An 18566-nucleotide genomic window follows, 5' to 3' on the forward strand; every position below is an offset into this window, starting at 1 on the left:
AGAATTAAAAAATCTATCAAGTAATCTAAAAATATCATATAGCGCCTATTTAACTTTAGGAAGTTGGTAAATGTTCCTCAAAAGTAGCCATCTTGAATTTTTTTGACATCAATTCTAAATTAAGCGTATCAAAGACAGTCACTTTTATATAAAACTTTTTTTTATATCTCTTATACTTTCGATGATATAAGACATTCAAGGAAATGACCAATTTTAGTTTTTTTGAATTTACGTCGAACCTATGCGACATTTTGAATTTCCATAAGGAAATTTTAAATAAGCATCCAAAACTGCAAAACATTGCCCATTTAACCAATTCTCTATCTTTAATAATAACAAAGTTACCCATGCAATCCCACGCGATCTAGGACACACTGTATACGGTTATAATTTATAAATATGTTTACTGTGTATAAATGATTGCCGTTTTTCCTTGCTACTTATAAAATTTTTGAATAGTTGGCCTCTCTGTATGTGATTTTTGAGGGCTCACTCTCACTCCCTATCAGATTTACCGTAGCGTACTATAGAACTTGTTCCTTTGCGACATCCTTCATTCTAAAAATATGGGTAGGTATATTTAGACCAGTGGATGCTCACTAAAGAAATTCTAAAATCTAATAAACAGTAGTCTAAAATTTTGCAAATTTTCCTACATCTCAATTCGTAAAAATAGTCTAAACGCCGCTAGCATTCCCTACTGTTCTGAGTTCATTGATACACTGTGAAAAATATTCTCGACAATCAACGTAGCCTTTGTCTTCAGCCACGCAGTGATAATTTTGCGGGAAAGATCGACTCCGAGAGTGACTCATGTCGAAATTTGAGCCGCACGGGAAATGCTATTCAGATCTCGAGCTGTAATTTTAAGTTGTTATTTTACGTACTGAAATAAATTAGCGTACTAATCGCTAAAAGACACTGTACTTTTATTACTGTAAAATCAGAAATATTCCAGATGATTACCATGACATTCACTACGAATCTATAAAATCTAGCACTTGAAAATATTGTATGGCGCTTTGTTTTGAAACAGCACCCCATTCTATACGGGACAAACGAAATTTTTCAACATAAATAGTAATATCACGTCTTACGCGTTAGATTTGAACGAAGAATTAAACTAGCAAAATAGATCATAAAATTACTTGTCTGATTCTGATGGTTACCAGAACTTTCGTTATGGTATCATCATTGCTAGAATCGTATTCTTAGACATACAAGGAAGAGCTGAAAGCCTTTGGGCTGAAAGTCAAAGTAACAAAAAATGGTCACTTTTTAACGTTTTTCCATATTATGGCTAATGATAAACTATTGCATTTAAATCAATATTTAGTGACATTAACATACTATGTAATCGTTTGTTGATTTTTACCTCAATATTAGTTGGTGAGCCAGATTGCATCCTGCCTCCTGTAATATTTCTATTTTTTATTCGGGCGTTGGTTGTACTTTTATTTTCCGGGCTTGTCGTTGCGCAGTTTTATCAGAAATGAACGTCATAATTTGGGTGCATATTATCTTCTTTCTCTTAAGAACTGCAGTTATGGGTTCAAACTGCTCTTTGATTTTATTCACGTTGTCAATATAGTCCATTTTTTTGCTTTTTGATCGATACTTTTTGGTAAAAACTGTAGGCTGTGGATTTCCAATAGGTATAGCGGGATTATAACCTTCACCATGGTATAATACCTTCCCCAAATTCTTTATTGAGGCCCGAAGAAATTTCATTCGGAATACTGGTTTGGTCGGACATTTCACCGAAAAATCCACTTCTAAGGCCAGCTGCACTAGTTCTTTTCTATCGAACTCGCGAACACATTTGGAAACACGCTTTTTCATAATCCAGTGATTTTTTTGACAGAAAAGTTTTTTCAGCATATTTCGCATTTTTCATCGAAGCGTTCACCCGCACCAACTGACACTGTAATGTCACTTTAAACTGCTCTTCTTCATATTCCACATGCAACAGAAAAAATCGGGCAGTGTGGAACTTATAAGGCTTTTAAATTATTCTTCATTCACTGTATGTACTTCAAACATTATAATTGTTAAGCGTATGTACAGTTCTGTACGCGCACCACGTGCTACTCTTAGATAAATAAACAAATAAACGGCCCAACTAAATAGCGCACAAGCACAATCACAGACGATGCACGAAATGGAGACAGACAGTTTGCTTACGCATTTTTTGCAAATCTCCCATGAAATGAGAAATGTGTCTTTAATACGACGGTCGCCTCAAGTTGATGACTCAAGTATGTTTTTCACATACATTTTAAGCCCCCCCCCCCCCCCCTCCGAAATAAATGTACAACTCCGCGATTTATTTATACTCTCCAAACTGAAAGATATTCAAGATAATTATGTCATCAAGTCTTCAATATAATCGGCTTAAATCGTCCATTCATAGTAGAGCTACTGCTCTGCTTTTATATTCTTTGAAATCACTTGACTACCTACCGAGGGTGAGGCTTTTTTAAAAAACATGTGTCTTTGTGTCACCAACTCTCCTACATATTTTCTATAAAAGAATTTACTTCTTAAACGTTGTTAATACTCTAAACATGTAAATATTATAAAGCAATTCGACGATGTAGATATTTAGGACCAAGATTGTTATCTGCGCATAATTTAAGGACTTCGTTCTTGTAAGATTAGTATATCTAAAAGACGTATAAACACGATTGTCAACACGCACGCTGCAGATAAATTAGTCATAGCATGTAATAATTCTTCATTCTTTCACAAAAAATTCAGGTAAATTACTGGTAGGGTTCGCGACATAACGTGTAATTGAAATCTCCGATAATAATTTGCGACACAAACACCAATACGAGCGGGAAATTTATGGCCCTTGGTAGTTTCCTTGAATTGTCCGACTGTCCACATATGGAAAAGGCGTTAACTACGCAAAATGTTAGACATTTATTGTCTGACCGTCGGAAATGTGTCGCCTGTTTCGCTTTGACCGCATGCAAACCCATAAAGAAAAGGTTGTCCCCATCCACGACATGCAGACTCAACAATTATAAATGCGTCAGCAGTACGTCTTTGTTTAAAATTGTAACTATAGCAATTTGCAACAATCCGCTGTGTTCACTTCTGATAACATTTATCAACATTACTCCACCCACTGTCTTTCGCAGGTTTGAATCCTAACCGAAGAGTCATAAAACAAATTGTTAGCTGTGAGATTTTACTATCTGATGTCCCAAAAATTTCTTAAGTCACCGTCATAAAATTATGTATGTAAAAGTGAATAACTTAAAACAAGAATTTTGAGGTACAAGAACATCTGTTAGTCAAAAGCGCATCTACACTACCTAAATGTCAACAACTTACCGATTTCGATCTGTGGAGTCGAGGGTTGCATCAGTTCGAGCCCTTTTCACCTACAAAGAGAGAAATATAAATTAATTCTGTAAAACACTACTGACTACATCACGATAAGCTGTTTAAGTTGTGCTATTTGAATACAAATGCGAAAAAATTGCACACCTGGTCAAATTTTCGGAAGACAAAATACAAAAATAGAGTGTATAAAATAGACACAAATTACTAAGTAAGTATATCATTTATAATTTCCAAAATTTACCTAAGGGCAGAGTTACACATTGAAAACATATTTTCGAATAAGCAAATTTTCAGAAACGTAAGAAACATCGAGGCAAACATATTTTATAGTAAAAAGCATGGTAGGATAAAAAAATCTTTCAAATGTCCTAAATCTCAGGTATTTATTGTAGTTTCCTATATATATCTCCACACTGAAGCTGGAATCTCGCTCTTTGATTATCTTACTAGAAATATGTGTCACAGTACTTAATTAATGTAATAATTTTACAATGAAAGGTAAAGAAATACTGAGAAATACTTTCAAAATGTGGTTGAATAATATGTGTGAAAAAAAATCAATTCAGATTTCAATGCCAATTTATTCTATACTAGAAAAATACAATTGACCACCATGAATCTTATGGGAACTAGCAAATTTCAATACCTACACGTTACCCCTTTAAGAATAGCGGAAATTATTTCCAAAAGAAACGAAAACTACAACCCCTTCGCTTGGAAGGGGTTAAAATAACTACATAAAAGTGGAATGCAAGTAAACGTTAATTGGGCATTGATTGAAGGGGTAACGGACACTACGCAGGTAGTTTTTAAATTCTAGCATATTTTGATCAATAAATTTAATATCAATGAAATAGAAATTAATGGACGACTGTTCGACATATTTTAAAGTTTTCGTTATCCCGCGATCTCTTCTAAAATGACAGTTTCTTCACGTTTCATCCCAATAAACTAGTTCTTGAAACTAAAAGCAATATTTTCGCATATTCGGAGTTTTAAAACAATTAGTAGGTAAGTACTTAGTACTTACACAAATTACAGTACTTAACAGAAAAAATATTAGGTAAGAAAGAAGGTATTAATAAATCAATTTTGCACGCCCTTGCATTCGTAACACCAATTTTTTTTTGTAAATGAAAAACAGTATCTCTAACATCGAAAGCGAAAATACCGGAAATTACCTAAGTTTTTTGGTTCAACATCATTCGAGACATCTTTAAACACTTGAATCCTAGAAATAATTAAAAAAGAAAGTAAACTTTAAACACTTTTTGGAGCGTATAGCCCTTAAACTATAGATATATTGTGCGATTTATTAAAAAAAAACTAACCAATTATTGGGAATCTGTGAAGTTATTTGTCCATTCTTTTATTTAGACCAAAAAATGATGAATGATCCCTAGATGCTAGATCTCCAGAATTTCTTTCATTCGTTTTTGAAAAGATGTGAAAAACAAATTGCATTTCTTAGTCGTACAACGAAAAATATTCTGATGTTCTGACTCGTATACAGCCTACCTTTAGAAATATCCGATCTCGTGTATGAAAAATATTAAAAATAAATTCAAACATTCTCACTCTATGAGAATGGCAACTTTCGGCCAATTTAAAAAAAAATATTGATACGGTCAGAGTATATAGGTATATAGGGTTGTACTAAAATTTCCTAAAGGTGTCTCTCATGACATGAATAGTATAGATATAGAAATTGCAGATGTAGAATCCAGCAATATATTTGTTGAATTTTAAGTTACATGGCAATGGTAATCCACACTCACCCTTAATGGCGAAAGTTGATGATGATCTTATCTACCCGCTCAAAGCCCTACCAACAACGATCGTTGCCTATTACAACCCCTAGGAAGCCCACTTTACCCTCGACTTAGAACTAAATTTATCAACTTTTGTTTAGAGCGGTCTCCGATATAAACAAAGATATAAATCGGATTTTTGATATTGAGACACAAATCTACTTAAAGCAATTCAATTGCTTTATCAACCCATATCTGAGCCTTGAAGACGAGCTTGAAGGTATTTATTTCAATCCTCAAGAAATTGTATTTGGTTTTGTTTATTAAAATATATCTCTCCATGGTTTTTTTTTGCGAGTTTTATAGTTGCTGGGAAAGTGAAATGGTATAGGTTTTTTAAATTTGTGTAGTTACTCTGAACCCGACTCTGAAGGCTGAATCGATGTAAAATATTTTCAAAATGGTGGCACTAAATGACAGCCCCTATTTTTTATTACATTTTTGTATTCTACGTGAAATTTCAGTTTTTTTGATACCCAAATGTTGATATCTGCAATTTATGGTTTTTAAGTTATTTTGACTTTATAAATAATATCGGATGCAGAGAGTACCTTGAAAATTGATTACTTGAAAACGGTTGTAGGTATGGCAACCCATTTTTACCAGCGTATAGAGAAAGACAAACGCTTTCCGAGGGGCGTTCTTTTAGTGTACTTAAAAAAAGTTAAGGTGCGTACGACGATGGAGATCCGAATTTTCGGAAATTTCAAAAACTAAAAACTCGGTTTTTTAATGTAATTTCTTACTATTGCATTTGATAGAGAATCAAAATTGGCATATTTTGATATTACATGTTCCTAATAGCTATTTTTAATAGTTTTTGACTTGTTCCCATTCCATTGAATTGATACAATTTTTTTCGAGATTTTTTTCGGATTTGCTTTTGAGTAGTTCATGATTTTATGACAATTGCATTTTAAACAGCTCTAGTGACACTAATCTGCCCTCGAATCCCTCACCTGTTTTAGGTTAACACGAGGGTTAACGCAAGTTTTTCAGTAATCGAAAAAAGGCTCGCAGTGGGTTCCCTCTTAGAAGATTTTTGAAATGTAATAGTTATTTATAGTGAAATGGACCGAATTGCGGCACGTGCTTGCCGTACAGTCATTGAGCGATACCCAGACAGACCGCGACGGCCCAGACGACGCGACGTGACGATCATAGAACTGAATTAAATCAGAAACTGTTAAAGATTATAGTTTATAGGAACATATAATATTGATTATCTATCAAATTCATAAGAAAATGCAATATTTAATTTTTTTAAAAGACTAGAAAACAACTTTATTTGATCTTTGAAATTTCATAAAATTGGATCTTCATAGGTGACCTATCCTTTCTCTATTGACTGGTAAAAATTGGTTGCCAATAACTACAACCGTTCCCAAGTAATCCATTTTCAAGATCGCAATGGTACTCGTTGTTCTATGGTTCTGCCCCCCCCCCTCCATACAACCCACAAAAAAACAATAATTGTAAATGAACTATTTCGAAGCAGAATCTCCCGTTATATTTGTCATTTTAATTATTTTGCTGAATATGTTGGAAATTTTTATGTATATTTTGTTTTGTCCTTGAGAACCCATTTATATTTTAAAAATTGTCGGAATAGAGGTAGGAGTAAAATCCAAGCCTTTAACAAGAAGTATACAGCTTTGGAGGGGCGGGAGGGTCCATACCATTAGGACCGGTTGTGCCACAACAGTTCAACCATGGTTCTATTAACTAATTACAGATGTTTGATTGGAAACTGAACTGAAGTCGAACTATCAATCGGTCTTTTAAGGGTTGCGTAATTTCCTACATTGAGGGGGGATGAGTTCCTTACAATTCTACTTCACGTTTCAATCGAGGTGCTAATGTTAGAAAAGATACACACGATTGTATTGCTCCCTATAAACGAAATTATCTGGTTTGTAGTAACGAAAGCACGGATAGCTCCCACGTGCGTGATTTCGTTTCTTGCATTTTTATTCATTGAAGACTAGATTCAACATGAGAATCTTGGTGAGAAGTGATCTTCGTATAAAATTGCAGACTTCTTGTAGGTATAAAAATGAATGTTGGTAGGTTCTCCATGGTAACTTTCTGGTATTCTTTGGTCTTATTTTGTCAAGTGTTGTTGGTCACTGTATTCCACAAAATCAAGATCGATGTTTATAAATATAAAGCAGACACTTGTTCATAGTAAAAGATCAAGAATTTTTACCTTTATGTCTGTGGGAAGGAAATCAGACTTAATTCCTATTATCTATGTGTACCCAATCCTAATTTCGGTCGATTTCCTCCTTCGCGGGGCTGCTGAACCACCCACTACGTGAAGTTAATTAAGCATTCGAATTTGATCTCACTCGGTGGTTACCGTCGGGAAGTTTCTAGCGGTTACAACCGGCAAATAACCAATTTACAAACGGAAAAAAAGCCATTTAGTTGAAATTTGGTCGTTATTACTTTGAATGCCAGATACCTATTGCCAGACGGTGTAGATGAACTAACTAACTAGTAACTACGAAGGGTCAAAACGGTGGGCCCTCACAACAGTTCCGTTTGAGTTTCCTCAACACTTCCCGTTATGTAACTTGGTATCCAAAAACTGCGATGCTGACAAATTGATGATAATAAATTAATAATAGTACAAATTGGTGACACAAAAGATTCCGGCACCAAATATCAAAAGAAAACGATCGTTTCCAATTTTCATTTAATGGTACAGCCGAGGGTAAAGCAATACTTCTTGTTTGGCAAAAGTAAAAAAAAGGTGGGTATGTTTTTTTAATACATATAGGTATGTATCAGTGAAAACTTCAAAAATAAAAACGAATTTTAAGACTGCGGAATATACCAAATGCAGTGCGAGCATGGTAACAATTTGTGTTTATTTCAATTAGAAAACGTGAAAAAAATTGCTGTCGATACACGAATATCGTGTCTGCAAATAGGTAGTAATTTAAAAATAAGTCGATATAATAAAAAATGACGAATGTTAAGATTAAATTAACTATAATTATATATTCAGCAAAGATTGTGAAAAATTAAGATTCGAGACAATGAAAGCTTTTACGTACGACCAAAAGATTCCACCTACTTAATTTAATGAATGCAATTATTATGTACATTACAAAATATGTCTGGACGAGTAGGTGTAATATACAAATACAAATGCGATGGTTTTCTACAAGCAATCCAGAGAAATGCCGAAAGGTAATATTTTCCTTCAGTTAGAAAATGTGGACAAAATATGCTTGCATAATCTACAAAGTAACGAAAAACGTTTGTATTTCTTGTCAAAAAAAGAACAAAGCGTGGGAGAATGCAATAAAATTTATTTATAGGTACTTTTCGCTTCCTGATTACCATTAAACTAATTAAAAGCGCCCCTTTTAAATAAGAGCAGAAAATCGGAATCCCGCAAAATTGTAGATGCAAAATACCTTTGGTTCACACATTTTGTCGATCATGGTACATCTGGTAGGTTGTGCACTTAGGTAATTACAAGGCATTAAAGTCACCATGATGCGTCTCCGTCGCAAACTAAATACCCCCAAACCACTACCACATTTCTATTAGTAACCACTCAACTTTATTTTATCAGTTAATAAATTCGCAAAACGCTACAAATATTACAAAAAAAACACGCACACAGAAGAAGGAGTAGGATGCAACTTACGTATTTTTAAAACCTTCTTCCAAAAATAAATAAAACGACTTACGTACGCATTTTTATTGTTTTTAATTCACTTCTACTTTTTTCGTTAATTGCGACAAGTTAAGTATCGTGTTTTCACCGCCCGATCCAAATGCATCCCGTTTACGTCCTTACTCCTTCTCTCTTTTATGTGAACTAAAACTTAAAAGCTCCTCCACTTTCTATTCGAGTCCCGCTGTATATACTCGCTCTAGTGGTCGAACTGCTAACTTATCAGGAAGCTTTTAAGTGTACTTCTTCACGAGTATGTAAACGCGTGTTTGCGGAACATGAGTTGTTAAATAAACACATTTTTCTACCACATCTGCATATCTTATTTTGCTGAAATCACGCCTAACCTGATAAACGTAGAGGGGTTGCGTTCAATTTTTTCAGAATTGCAAGAGAGTGTACCTACTCCCAATTATAATTTGTATAAAAACTGTAACTTTTCATTAGCAAAATAATGACGGATTTCAATTAGGTATAGGTCATGAAAAACCTTTGTGATCCACTAAGTCGTTTCAAATTAGAATTATGTTGTAGAAGGGACCAAGCCAATTGTTGAAACCGGTGTAGTAATTAGGCTCTTAAATAATATGAATTGGGAAAATTAGAAAAATGGTCATGCGTTTCTTATCAACCGATTATAATTCACCATCACCCGCGTTCCAATGAACTTTTATCGATATATTTTATACCGCTTGTACTTTCCTTTTGCGTCTAATGTCTTAACTTGGTACTTTTTTACAGCATTTTTTATTGAAACTAGACCATAGACGTTTACGGGTGCCAATTGTATCATTGTATTTGTATTAAAAGATGCTACTTAACACAGTATTTCTTTTCCGGTCCATATAAAAATTGTTAATGGTTTCTCAAAAACAAAACGTCACAGTGAAAATCTGTGAGCAGCATCTTATAGAGGTTAAAAAGTTCCTACGAGGAAGTGTTATCTTTTCAAACAGGGTCAGAAAAAATAAAAACAATTATTGTTAATTTCGGTTTTTCCGAATATGTTCGGAACTGATCGGATTTTTTTATAAAACATCATTTTACTAAACCCAAACATACGCACTTTTTGTCTAATTTAACCGACTGTGTATTTCTTATATGGTTTATGATTTCCCCATGCTGGTCATTCTTACCTTGGACACACTGTATATTTCCTGTCGAAACCTTATCCTAGAAATTTTTATGGCTAATTAATAGGAGTATTGTCAGGGCACCGACAATGTAGTGTCTGTTAAATCAGTTTACTCCGGATACCAAGAGAACAGAACATAATCTGTGAACGTGTCTTTTTCTGTTCGTAAGAGAAATGGTTCACAACATTTCTTCTCTGTTTATTTTTTTACAACTTTTGTATCAGAAAAGAAATCTGACTGCTGGAAAGTTGGAAAGTGTTGTAAACTTTTTGCAGCTACCAGGAAAACAATCGATGAAAGCGCTTTTTCTATGCTCAGAAGAAATCTCCCGCACTTTAAATTCGTTTAAAGAATTACAACTTTTGTATTAGGAGAATATAATCTGCGACGAGGTCTTTCTGCTCGGCTCCTAATTCACGTTTCCTCTGGTTACCAGGAGCATTTTTCTATGCTCCAAGCAACACTCCAACACTTTTGTTCAAACTTGCAACTGCTCCAGGCTCCAGCTTCTGATTGCAATCCTAGATAGCCATTAAAAGCTTGGAAAGCTTCCGTCATAAAGTGTTGGCTTGGAAAATCAATAAAGTATGAAGAATTTTACTTTCGGCAATAAGAACTATTATCAATCAATTCTTTATTAACGCCATTTTGCAAAAACTCAACTACATGTACCACATTTATGTGTTTCTCCTCTTTTTCTATAGTATCATCTTCATCAATTTTTCTTCTCTTCCGCCTTCTTCCACAATTTCACTCCTGCCTTGTGCTTTTACATTTAAATTAAAATAATAGTTGTGATATTCTGGAATACAAGCCTTTTTTTATGAATTATGAGTTTCCGTATTAAAATTGTGAGTAATTTTTTTTACTTAAATTAAGATGTTTCAAGAATTTTGGAACTATGGTAAGAATTCCAAAGTACTGTAATGGGAATGGGGGTTTTTCACATGAATGGAATTTTTTGTATCACATTGGCGCGTGTTCAAGGCACTATCTCAATAATATAAACAAGACAAGATTATAGTAAATAAACACGTAGCAGTAATTAAATGATTCAGTCGCAATAGATAATGCGCTTGGAGCGATTATTATTTGTTTATACAAGCAGCACAAAGCGAAAAAATTAATTTATCAACGGAAATACTCGTAATAAATAACACAACTTGCTTTTGCTTTTTTTTATTAACCTAAATCTGTAAGTTTTCCGTGAGAGAATGTGAAGGGTTTTGGTTTCTGAATACGCTTCATAATCAAATTCACAAAACAGGATAAAAGCCGGAAATAAAATTGTTAACTATACCAGAACAGATGTTAACCATTCAAACTGTGTTTAATGCACTAATCAAATGAAGTTTTTGTATAGGGTTCATTCAGAGAGGTTTTTCGATAAATATCTGGAGTATGCGGAGTGACAAGTTTTCAAGACCTTGTTTTCGTAGGGATTCGCCGGAAATGTGTTACAATAGGTGGTGCTACCGCGTTTTTAAGGGCTAAAGTAACCGCCACATTTTCTTACATGTAGCAGGTCGCATTAATTGTGATTTATTCTTGGTCATTCTGTCAAAAAATAAAAATGTCACGTGTTAAATTATAACCTTCCTCACTAAAAAACTACGGTAAAAAATTAGCGGAACGCACAGGATATGACATAGATCAAATTTACATCATAAGCGCATATTTCGAATGCAAGTTTACGTTGGCATTCGCATACGTCTGGTAGCATTTACGTCGTAGTTATAGTAAGAGCGAAAGAAATAGGTTGTGTTAACATCTTAACGAAACGTAATGGTGTAAGTAGCGAAGGCAGACGCGAGGTAGACGAATTGCTTCTGTAGGTCAAAAGTTATACGTAGGCTGTGTTTCAACACTAATGAGCTAGAATTAGGGTAATTAGTGAATATTATTAATTTGTATGCCAGCCTTTGCCACTTAATGAAAATTTTTCGTCCTAGAATCAGTGTCTTTTATGTGCCTGCTGAAAATGTTAAAGCACTCAAAATGTAAGAAGGTTGCGACTTAACGTCATAAAAAATGATACACGAGGCGTGTACGGGTTATAATTTATCTACTTTACTTCTTATCTTAAACATCGTAAATTTGTTATGACATCGCATTTCCCACTTCATATAAATTGACTTATTTTTGTAAATTTATGATTGCGGAGGAGGTTCTGGAATATTTTCTTTTATTTTACTGTGTCGGGTTGGTTTTCTTCAATGTCAGTTAACCTTGTTCCAAATTATGAAATGCCCCTCATATTACAATTAGATTTCTGGACCACCTACAACCCCCTCCCCCAAGTTACACAGTTCATCATCTTTTAAAATATGGGTAACGAATTTCGCCATAGCTAAAACCTTTTTTGGAGTTTTGAAGACATCATCGACGTAGATTATTTTAGAGGAAGTCTTTTATAAAAAGGTATCACATTTCGCATTACATTTACCTAAGAACTCCTTAAAGACTTTCAGGCAGAAAAAAAATTGCATAAAGTATTTCCACTTCTACCTTCTATACTGTCTTTTTTCGTCAGGGAGGATCTTTTCAAGATTTGCGGAGGTAAGGTTTTGGAGGAAAGTGATAAATCCTCAGTCCCTATGCTGCAAGTTAAAATATTATTTTCTGGGAAAGTGCATGAGAAATTCACATTGTCTAACTAAGGAGTCATTATATTTCTCCTTTTAGTTTCGTCACAGTTTCGATTAAAGTTTCCTTCCTGTTCCTGTAAAATTTCTCCATTCAATTTATCTTAAGCCCCTCTACCGTGCTCCTCCGATACTTCTAAACAAAAACGTATCGATAATGACCTATTGTCCTTATATTTTGTTTTGTAACAAATAATAAATCAAGTTCTCATTAAATTCCCATCAAATTCCTCCCACACTGTAGTTCTTTAAACTCCCTCAAAGTCCAATGAAACAGTTCTCTTGAAATTAAAATCATGTTTCCCTTCTCAATTTTTATCAAAGCGTCTCTCAAGTTAATTTAAAATTTGCAGCATGCAACTCCCCAGTTCCCTTCAACTTCGTCTGAAATTCCTCTTTAAGTTTTACTCAGGTTCCCCCCAGCGTATTTCCTTCAACTTTCCCTGTAATTTGAAAATCTCATCAAATTTGATTCATTTTCCTCAAGCAGTTCTCACGTTTATGTTACACTAAGGTCGCCTTAAGTACAGTTAAACTTTCGAATTTCTCTCAAGCATCCACCTTCAATTCGCTTTATTTTTCCATTCTCTTAGTTTGCTCATAAGTTACACTCAACTCGAATTCCTTTTAAGATTTCCTCGCGGTTCCATCACATTTTTCTCACGGCTCCTTTCTAATGTATTGAAGTTCTTTTTCTTTCCAGTTCAATTTCTGTACAAATTTCTACAATATTCCACCACCCACCCTCAGTTTCTCAAGTTTTCCTAAATTAATTGTTTCTTATGTTTTCATCAAATTCTTTTAGAACTCATTTCTGGTGGAATAGTTTCTGGAACTGGGAATTTTTCGGGAAACAGATTTTTTAACAAAAGCGACCAAAAGAAATCGCTGGAAATTATTTTTAAGTTTACCAGGAAAATGATTTTTTTCCTGAAATATGAATTTTTATGCAGCGACTAGCTCATATAATTTGAGGCGTGGTGGATGGAACATCTCTTTAATTTAAGTATTTGAACGTAACTTCAGTTTAGGTTAACCGATTTTGTAACTGATCGAAAATATCGAAAAACTGAAAAATATTTAAAAACGTTCCATGACACGCATTATTAACGAGCTCTTAGCGAGTTCATTATTTTGCTATGTCTGTCTGTCTGTCCGTTAGCATCTTGAAAAGGAATATACGGAATACGATGAAAATTTGCAGATGAGATCTTTATCAAATTTGTAGATCGGAGTTTGCAACACAGTACAAAAAATAAAGAAGACCCTTTTGACATCTGCGTTAGTTATGAACCGGATTGCATGAAATTCAAAATGAGTATAGCTTTAGCCATATAATACGCAATGCCAAACTATAGCCACACCCAGGAGCTCGTTTGCTATATTTGTTTCCTATTCCTCATTGCGTTCACTGATTTACTTCAATAATCAAGAAGTGATAATTGGAAGAATAAGATCAACTAATTATAATCTCCACACACATGAACCCCAACGGATATTTTTGCCAGACTTCAATTATTTACCGTCAGAACAATAAGTATATTATTAATAACTATTTCATTAATACCTAAAATATTTGAATCTTAAGCACTCTTCTAAACTTCCACCATTATTCTTATTGGCCTAATCCTCCACTTCTATGAAAATAGTATTTTGACTTCGCCAATCTTCTCAGAATAAAAGGTAACTTTTGAAAGATATATGCTTTCGTGAATCTGTTTTATAGGAAAAAATAGGAAAATATGCTAATTCGTTCCATTTTATTTTACTATCGTTCCTAGACTATGTTATGAAAGAGGGCAATTTTAAAAAAAAAAAAAAAAAACAAGAATAATTCCTTTAATGTTATTTAAAAAAAACTTGAAAATTATGGAAAATACTTCTCTGTATGTATGCATATTGTGGCGAATATTCTAGAAATCCCGATAAACATAAAGGTACCATGAAAGATTTTAAATCCAATGTTTTCTCCGAATAACTTTCGGAACTCCTAGCAGTCCAGTCAGTATAGACATTTGACCATGCAAAAGGTCAGACAGTTTGGCACAGACCTAGATTTTAGCGCCCTAAATAAGCTGGCGGGTTAGACTGTTATTTTTAGGTCTACTTAGTTTATAATAGAGCGTTTATTTTATCCTTGAGTTTAAACGTTGTAATTCCGAAACTGTTGACCGCAGTAAAAAATGTTATATAACAAATCTGTAGAGAATTTAATAGTGAATAAATTGTATAAGAGCTATTTTTTAAAAAAATTAACCAAAAATCCCTGATACTGCCCCTACGCAAGGTTCAAAGGGGCTTTTACTGAAAACTTGTAGAACCTTTATAACTCTTTTAAATTTCTAGTATACCTCACTAAACTGGGAAGAAAACCCCATAATAGCCTCCCAAGAACTCTCGGTAAATCGCTTCTACACACACTCTCTCTCTAGGTAACTTCGTCTCACAAAATAAAAACTTAATCTTATGAAAGATATAGTTTTTTGAAAGGAAGGAGGACGATTGTTTCGCATACTTCCGTGATGGGTTCTCTCTGTTTTGGATTTTTGAAATTTTTGGTGTAGTCGATGTGAGTTCTGGATAGTCTTCTGAAAGATTTTTAAGGCTCTGGCTGACACTTCATTATTTATTATTTATTTTTACTTAGGCACGAACAGGCGTTAAAGTGGCTAAAAAATTAATTTAAAAAAACTTTCTCATTGCCACTTTTTGAGCTCTGTAGGACATTTTAGAGAGATGTGCAATACGTTTCGTTTCGGAAAAATCTCCATATCAACTTCGTTTTTAGCGCATTTCCACAATAAAAAAAAATGCGCTATTGTGGCCACTTTGTCCGTCCGTCCGTCCGCTCGTTTTGCGACGCTACTAGTTCTTTATCTTAAGAGCTATTGTTCTACTTTTTCGCTATTTGGTTCGTTATGGTGTCGAGTCTTGTACCAAGGAAGGAATTTTTTCTGTACCGCTTACAAAAAAAGTTATTTTAAAAAAAAACAAAAAACCGTTTTTTACATGTTCCATAATTTTACACTTTTGCCATTTATTAACGATCCTAGAGATCGTTTATAATTTTGCATTGCTATCTGTCGTCTGCCTGTTGGTTTGTCCGTCTGTTCCTTTGTCAATCTGTCCATCTATCTGTCCGTGTGAACGATAACTTTGTTTAGAAATGTTCGATCGCTTTTACATCTCCGTTAGTTATGAACTGAATTGCATGAAATTCAATATGGGCATAGCCTTAGCCATATAATACGCAATGCCAAAAGTTGAGTCGAATCGATTCAAAATTCACAGTGCCCTTTTCGCATCTCGACCATTTATAAACCGAATTGCAAACTTTTTAATTATAAAAGTATTTAAATGAAATTTGATACATAGCCACTTGGAATAAAAGCAAATTTAACGCCAATTTCAAAATTTGGTTTTGCGCATGCGCAGTGCCAACTTTTTTAGTTATGGACGCATTTAGATGAAATTTTATACATAGGCACTTGGAATAAAGGAAAAGCTAATGCCAGTTTCAAAATTTAGGTTTGCGCATGCGCAGTTCCAACTTTCTTATTTGGAAAAGCATTGTAATGAAACTTTTCTTATAAACTGAAATTGAACTAGCACGTCAAAAATGGATTGCACATGTGCAACGCTATCTTTCATATTTGTGGCCGGATTTTTACAATTTTAACAAAAGTTGCATCTGACAAATAGGAAATGAATGCAAGTGGAAATGCGCTTTATGTAAATCGTTTACGATTACTTTTTAACTTGTTTATATAGTCCGTAAAAAACAGAATTGAGTAGCATTTTTTATTACGAATACAACGATAATATACAAATACGGCATACAAACAAAAATAAAAGATGGAAACTGTTGGTTTCAACAGGACGGTGCACTCGTCCACAACGCCCTAATCGTATGAGAATACCTATTGGAAAAATTTCCTAGAAATCCTGGAAAATGAAAAATTTCTTGGTAGTTATACACACATCGCCAGTTCTCAAAATCAAACGGATTTTTAATTTTGGAAACCAATTTGATTTCTAGACAGCCCCTGTAGTTAAGTATGTTAACAAAATTGGGAGTCCATAATGTAACTTATGAGAGCTTCGTTACAAGTCTCACAATTTTCGTTCCGCTTTCATTTTCTTATCGCCGACCATAACATCCAAGAGGGTAAAATTAATGACTACACCTAAGCTCTTGGGTGTACCCTTTCTGAATCTGTAAAAATCTACCCAAACTTCCTGCTCCGAAATGAGTTGAGGGTCGTTCTTTTCAAGTTGAAAAACCTCCAAATGCAAAATTTTGTCGAGATTATTTTAGGTAAAATTGTAAAAAGTGCAAATAGGCCAGTCAAATAAGACAAAAACTTCCGCGGGAGTTTCCGGCCAGGAGAACTATGATTTTCGGATTCAGCGGATTTTTTTACGTAGACTACACTCGGTTTCGTTGAGTGAAGTGTCAACATCCAGTTTAGGCTACCTGTACTTTTGGAGCTAATTTGAATGGACTACTTGTATACTCGATAATTCAGTAAATTGTAAAATAAATACGTACTAAAGGAATAAATAAATAGGATTACAAATTACAATACTATAATATGTTAGTTAGGGGGCAGGAAAAACCTTGTCAGATAAATTGCTGTAGAAAATTGCGATCCGTAGATAGCCTGAAATGCAAGCGTAAAATTTTCAAAGTTTTGTCACATGAAAAGTGATTAAATTTCCAAGTCATACACAAAAAAGAGGTACAATGCCATTACTAATTGTTAAGTTTATACGTCTATGAAAATATAATTCGTCTCAATTTACAGCAATTGTTTAATTACTGTCTAGCAAAAAAAAAGAAATACGTGAAGTGTTAAGTCGGGACAATTTATGAATGAAGTTGACAAATTCGTCTAACTGACTCATCAAGTGACTTTTTAAATCGCAGTTTATGAATGAGGACATACGATACTATAGTGTATTTGATATTTTGAGTGTAAGGTGAGAGGACCTAGCGCTTTATTCTTCTGTTTTTGCTCCTGTATAATGTTACACTTTATCTAATTCACCTGTTTCGGATATTACACCGATATAGATCATTTTTTATGTGCTACGACAAGACGCAAGACATAAATCTAACTTCCTACTTAATCAAGCGCTTAATATAATATTACGTCACTTCCTTTAACATAATAGTAAATTGGGTCATACGTAATCGGTACTGTTTTAATTGTCAAATGAAGGAAAACTTCTATTTTCGTATAGTTTTATTGTTTCTCACGCCTTAAAAGCAACCGTTAATGAGTACTAATTAAAACATTCTGCATATGTGACGATTACGCTTCTTTACAATACGGACCATATGTTTCCTCCAATATATGCATCATAAATTATAATTTTTTTAATCATCGTTTACGTTGCGTTGCGCATGAATCGATTTTCAAATTTTCATTTTCAATTAAATCTTTAATGGCCATCGTAAACTGGCTTTCATTAATTTATGCGAATTTTACACATGCAGAATTGTTAGAATTTCATTTAAAGTGTAACCCGTTTTATAAATCATTCACTGCATGTAAAGTGTGTCATTTCATATAAGCGCCGTTTTTTTCTTCTAGTTCTGCGATGCTCATTATATGCTAAGTCCACAGTCTTATTGCGAAAGTGCTTTGTGCGATTGTCCTTAATCCGGAACAAAGATCACAAATGCCATCATCAGGCCCTAGAATGTAATGCTTTAACAAATTTGAGTTCCTCTGTAGCGACAAAACTTACTTAATTCGTTTTCTAGATATCGTGCCAACGGACAGATGGACAGACGGACAAACATCTCAAAATTAATTATGAACTCTCTTTACATTTATACGAGCGGGGTCAATAATTTATTTTACGCTAGATTAGACTATCTTGTTATGCATCTCGACTGTTGATACTGTTT

General features: G+C 34.0%; 1 protein-coding gene across 4 annotated transcripts in view; it reads right to left on the bottom strand.

Moving 5' to 3' along the window:
- The window catches only part of LOC116160327 (eyes absent homolog 2), a 51332-nt gene extending 42321 nt beyond the window's left edge, over window positions 1-9011 (bottom strand). For all 4 annotated transcript variants that reach the window (XM_031473516.1, XM_031473515.1, XM_031473513.1 and 1 more), the window contains exons 1-2: window positions 8600-9011; window positions 3346-3395 (exon numbers count right to left, since the gene is read on the bottom strand). In XM_031473516.1, the coding sequence (XP_031329376.1) occupies window positions 3346-3395; window positions 8600-8680 (131 nt within the window). In that variant the 5' untranslated portion in view covers window positions 8681-9011. The remainder of the gene's footprint in view (window positions 1-3345; window positions 3396-8599) is intronic.
- Between the last annotated feature and the right edge of the window lie 9555 nt (window positions 9012-18566).

The sequence above is a fragment of the Photinus pyralis genome, unplaced genomic scaffold (assembly GCF_008802855.1).
Source record: "Photinus pyralis isolate 1611_PpyrPB1 unplaced genomic scaffold, Ppyr1.3 Ppyr1.4_LG1, whole genome shotgun sequence".
NCBI lineage: Eukaryota > Metazoa > Arthropoda > Insecta > Coleoptera > Lampyridae > Photinus > Photinus pyralis.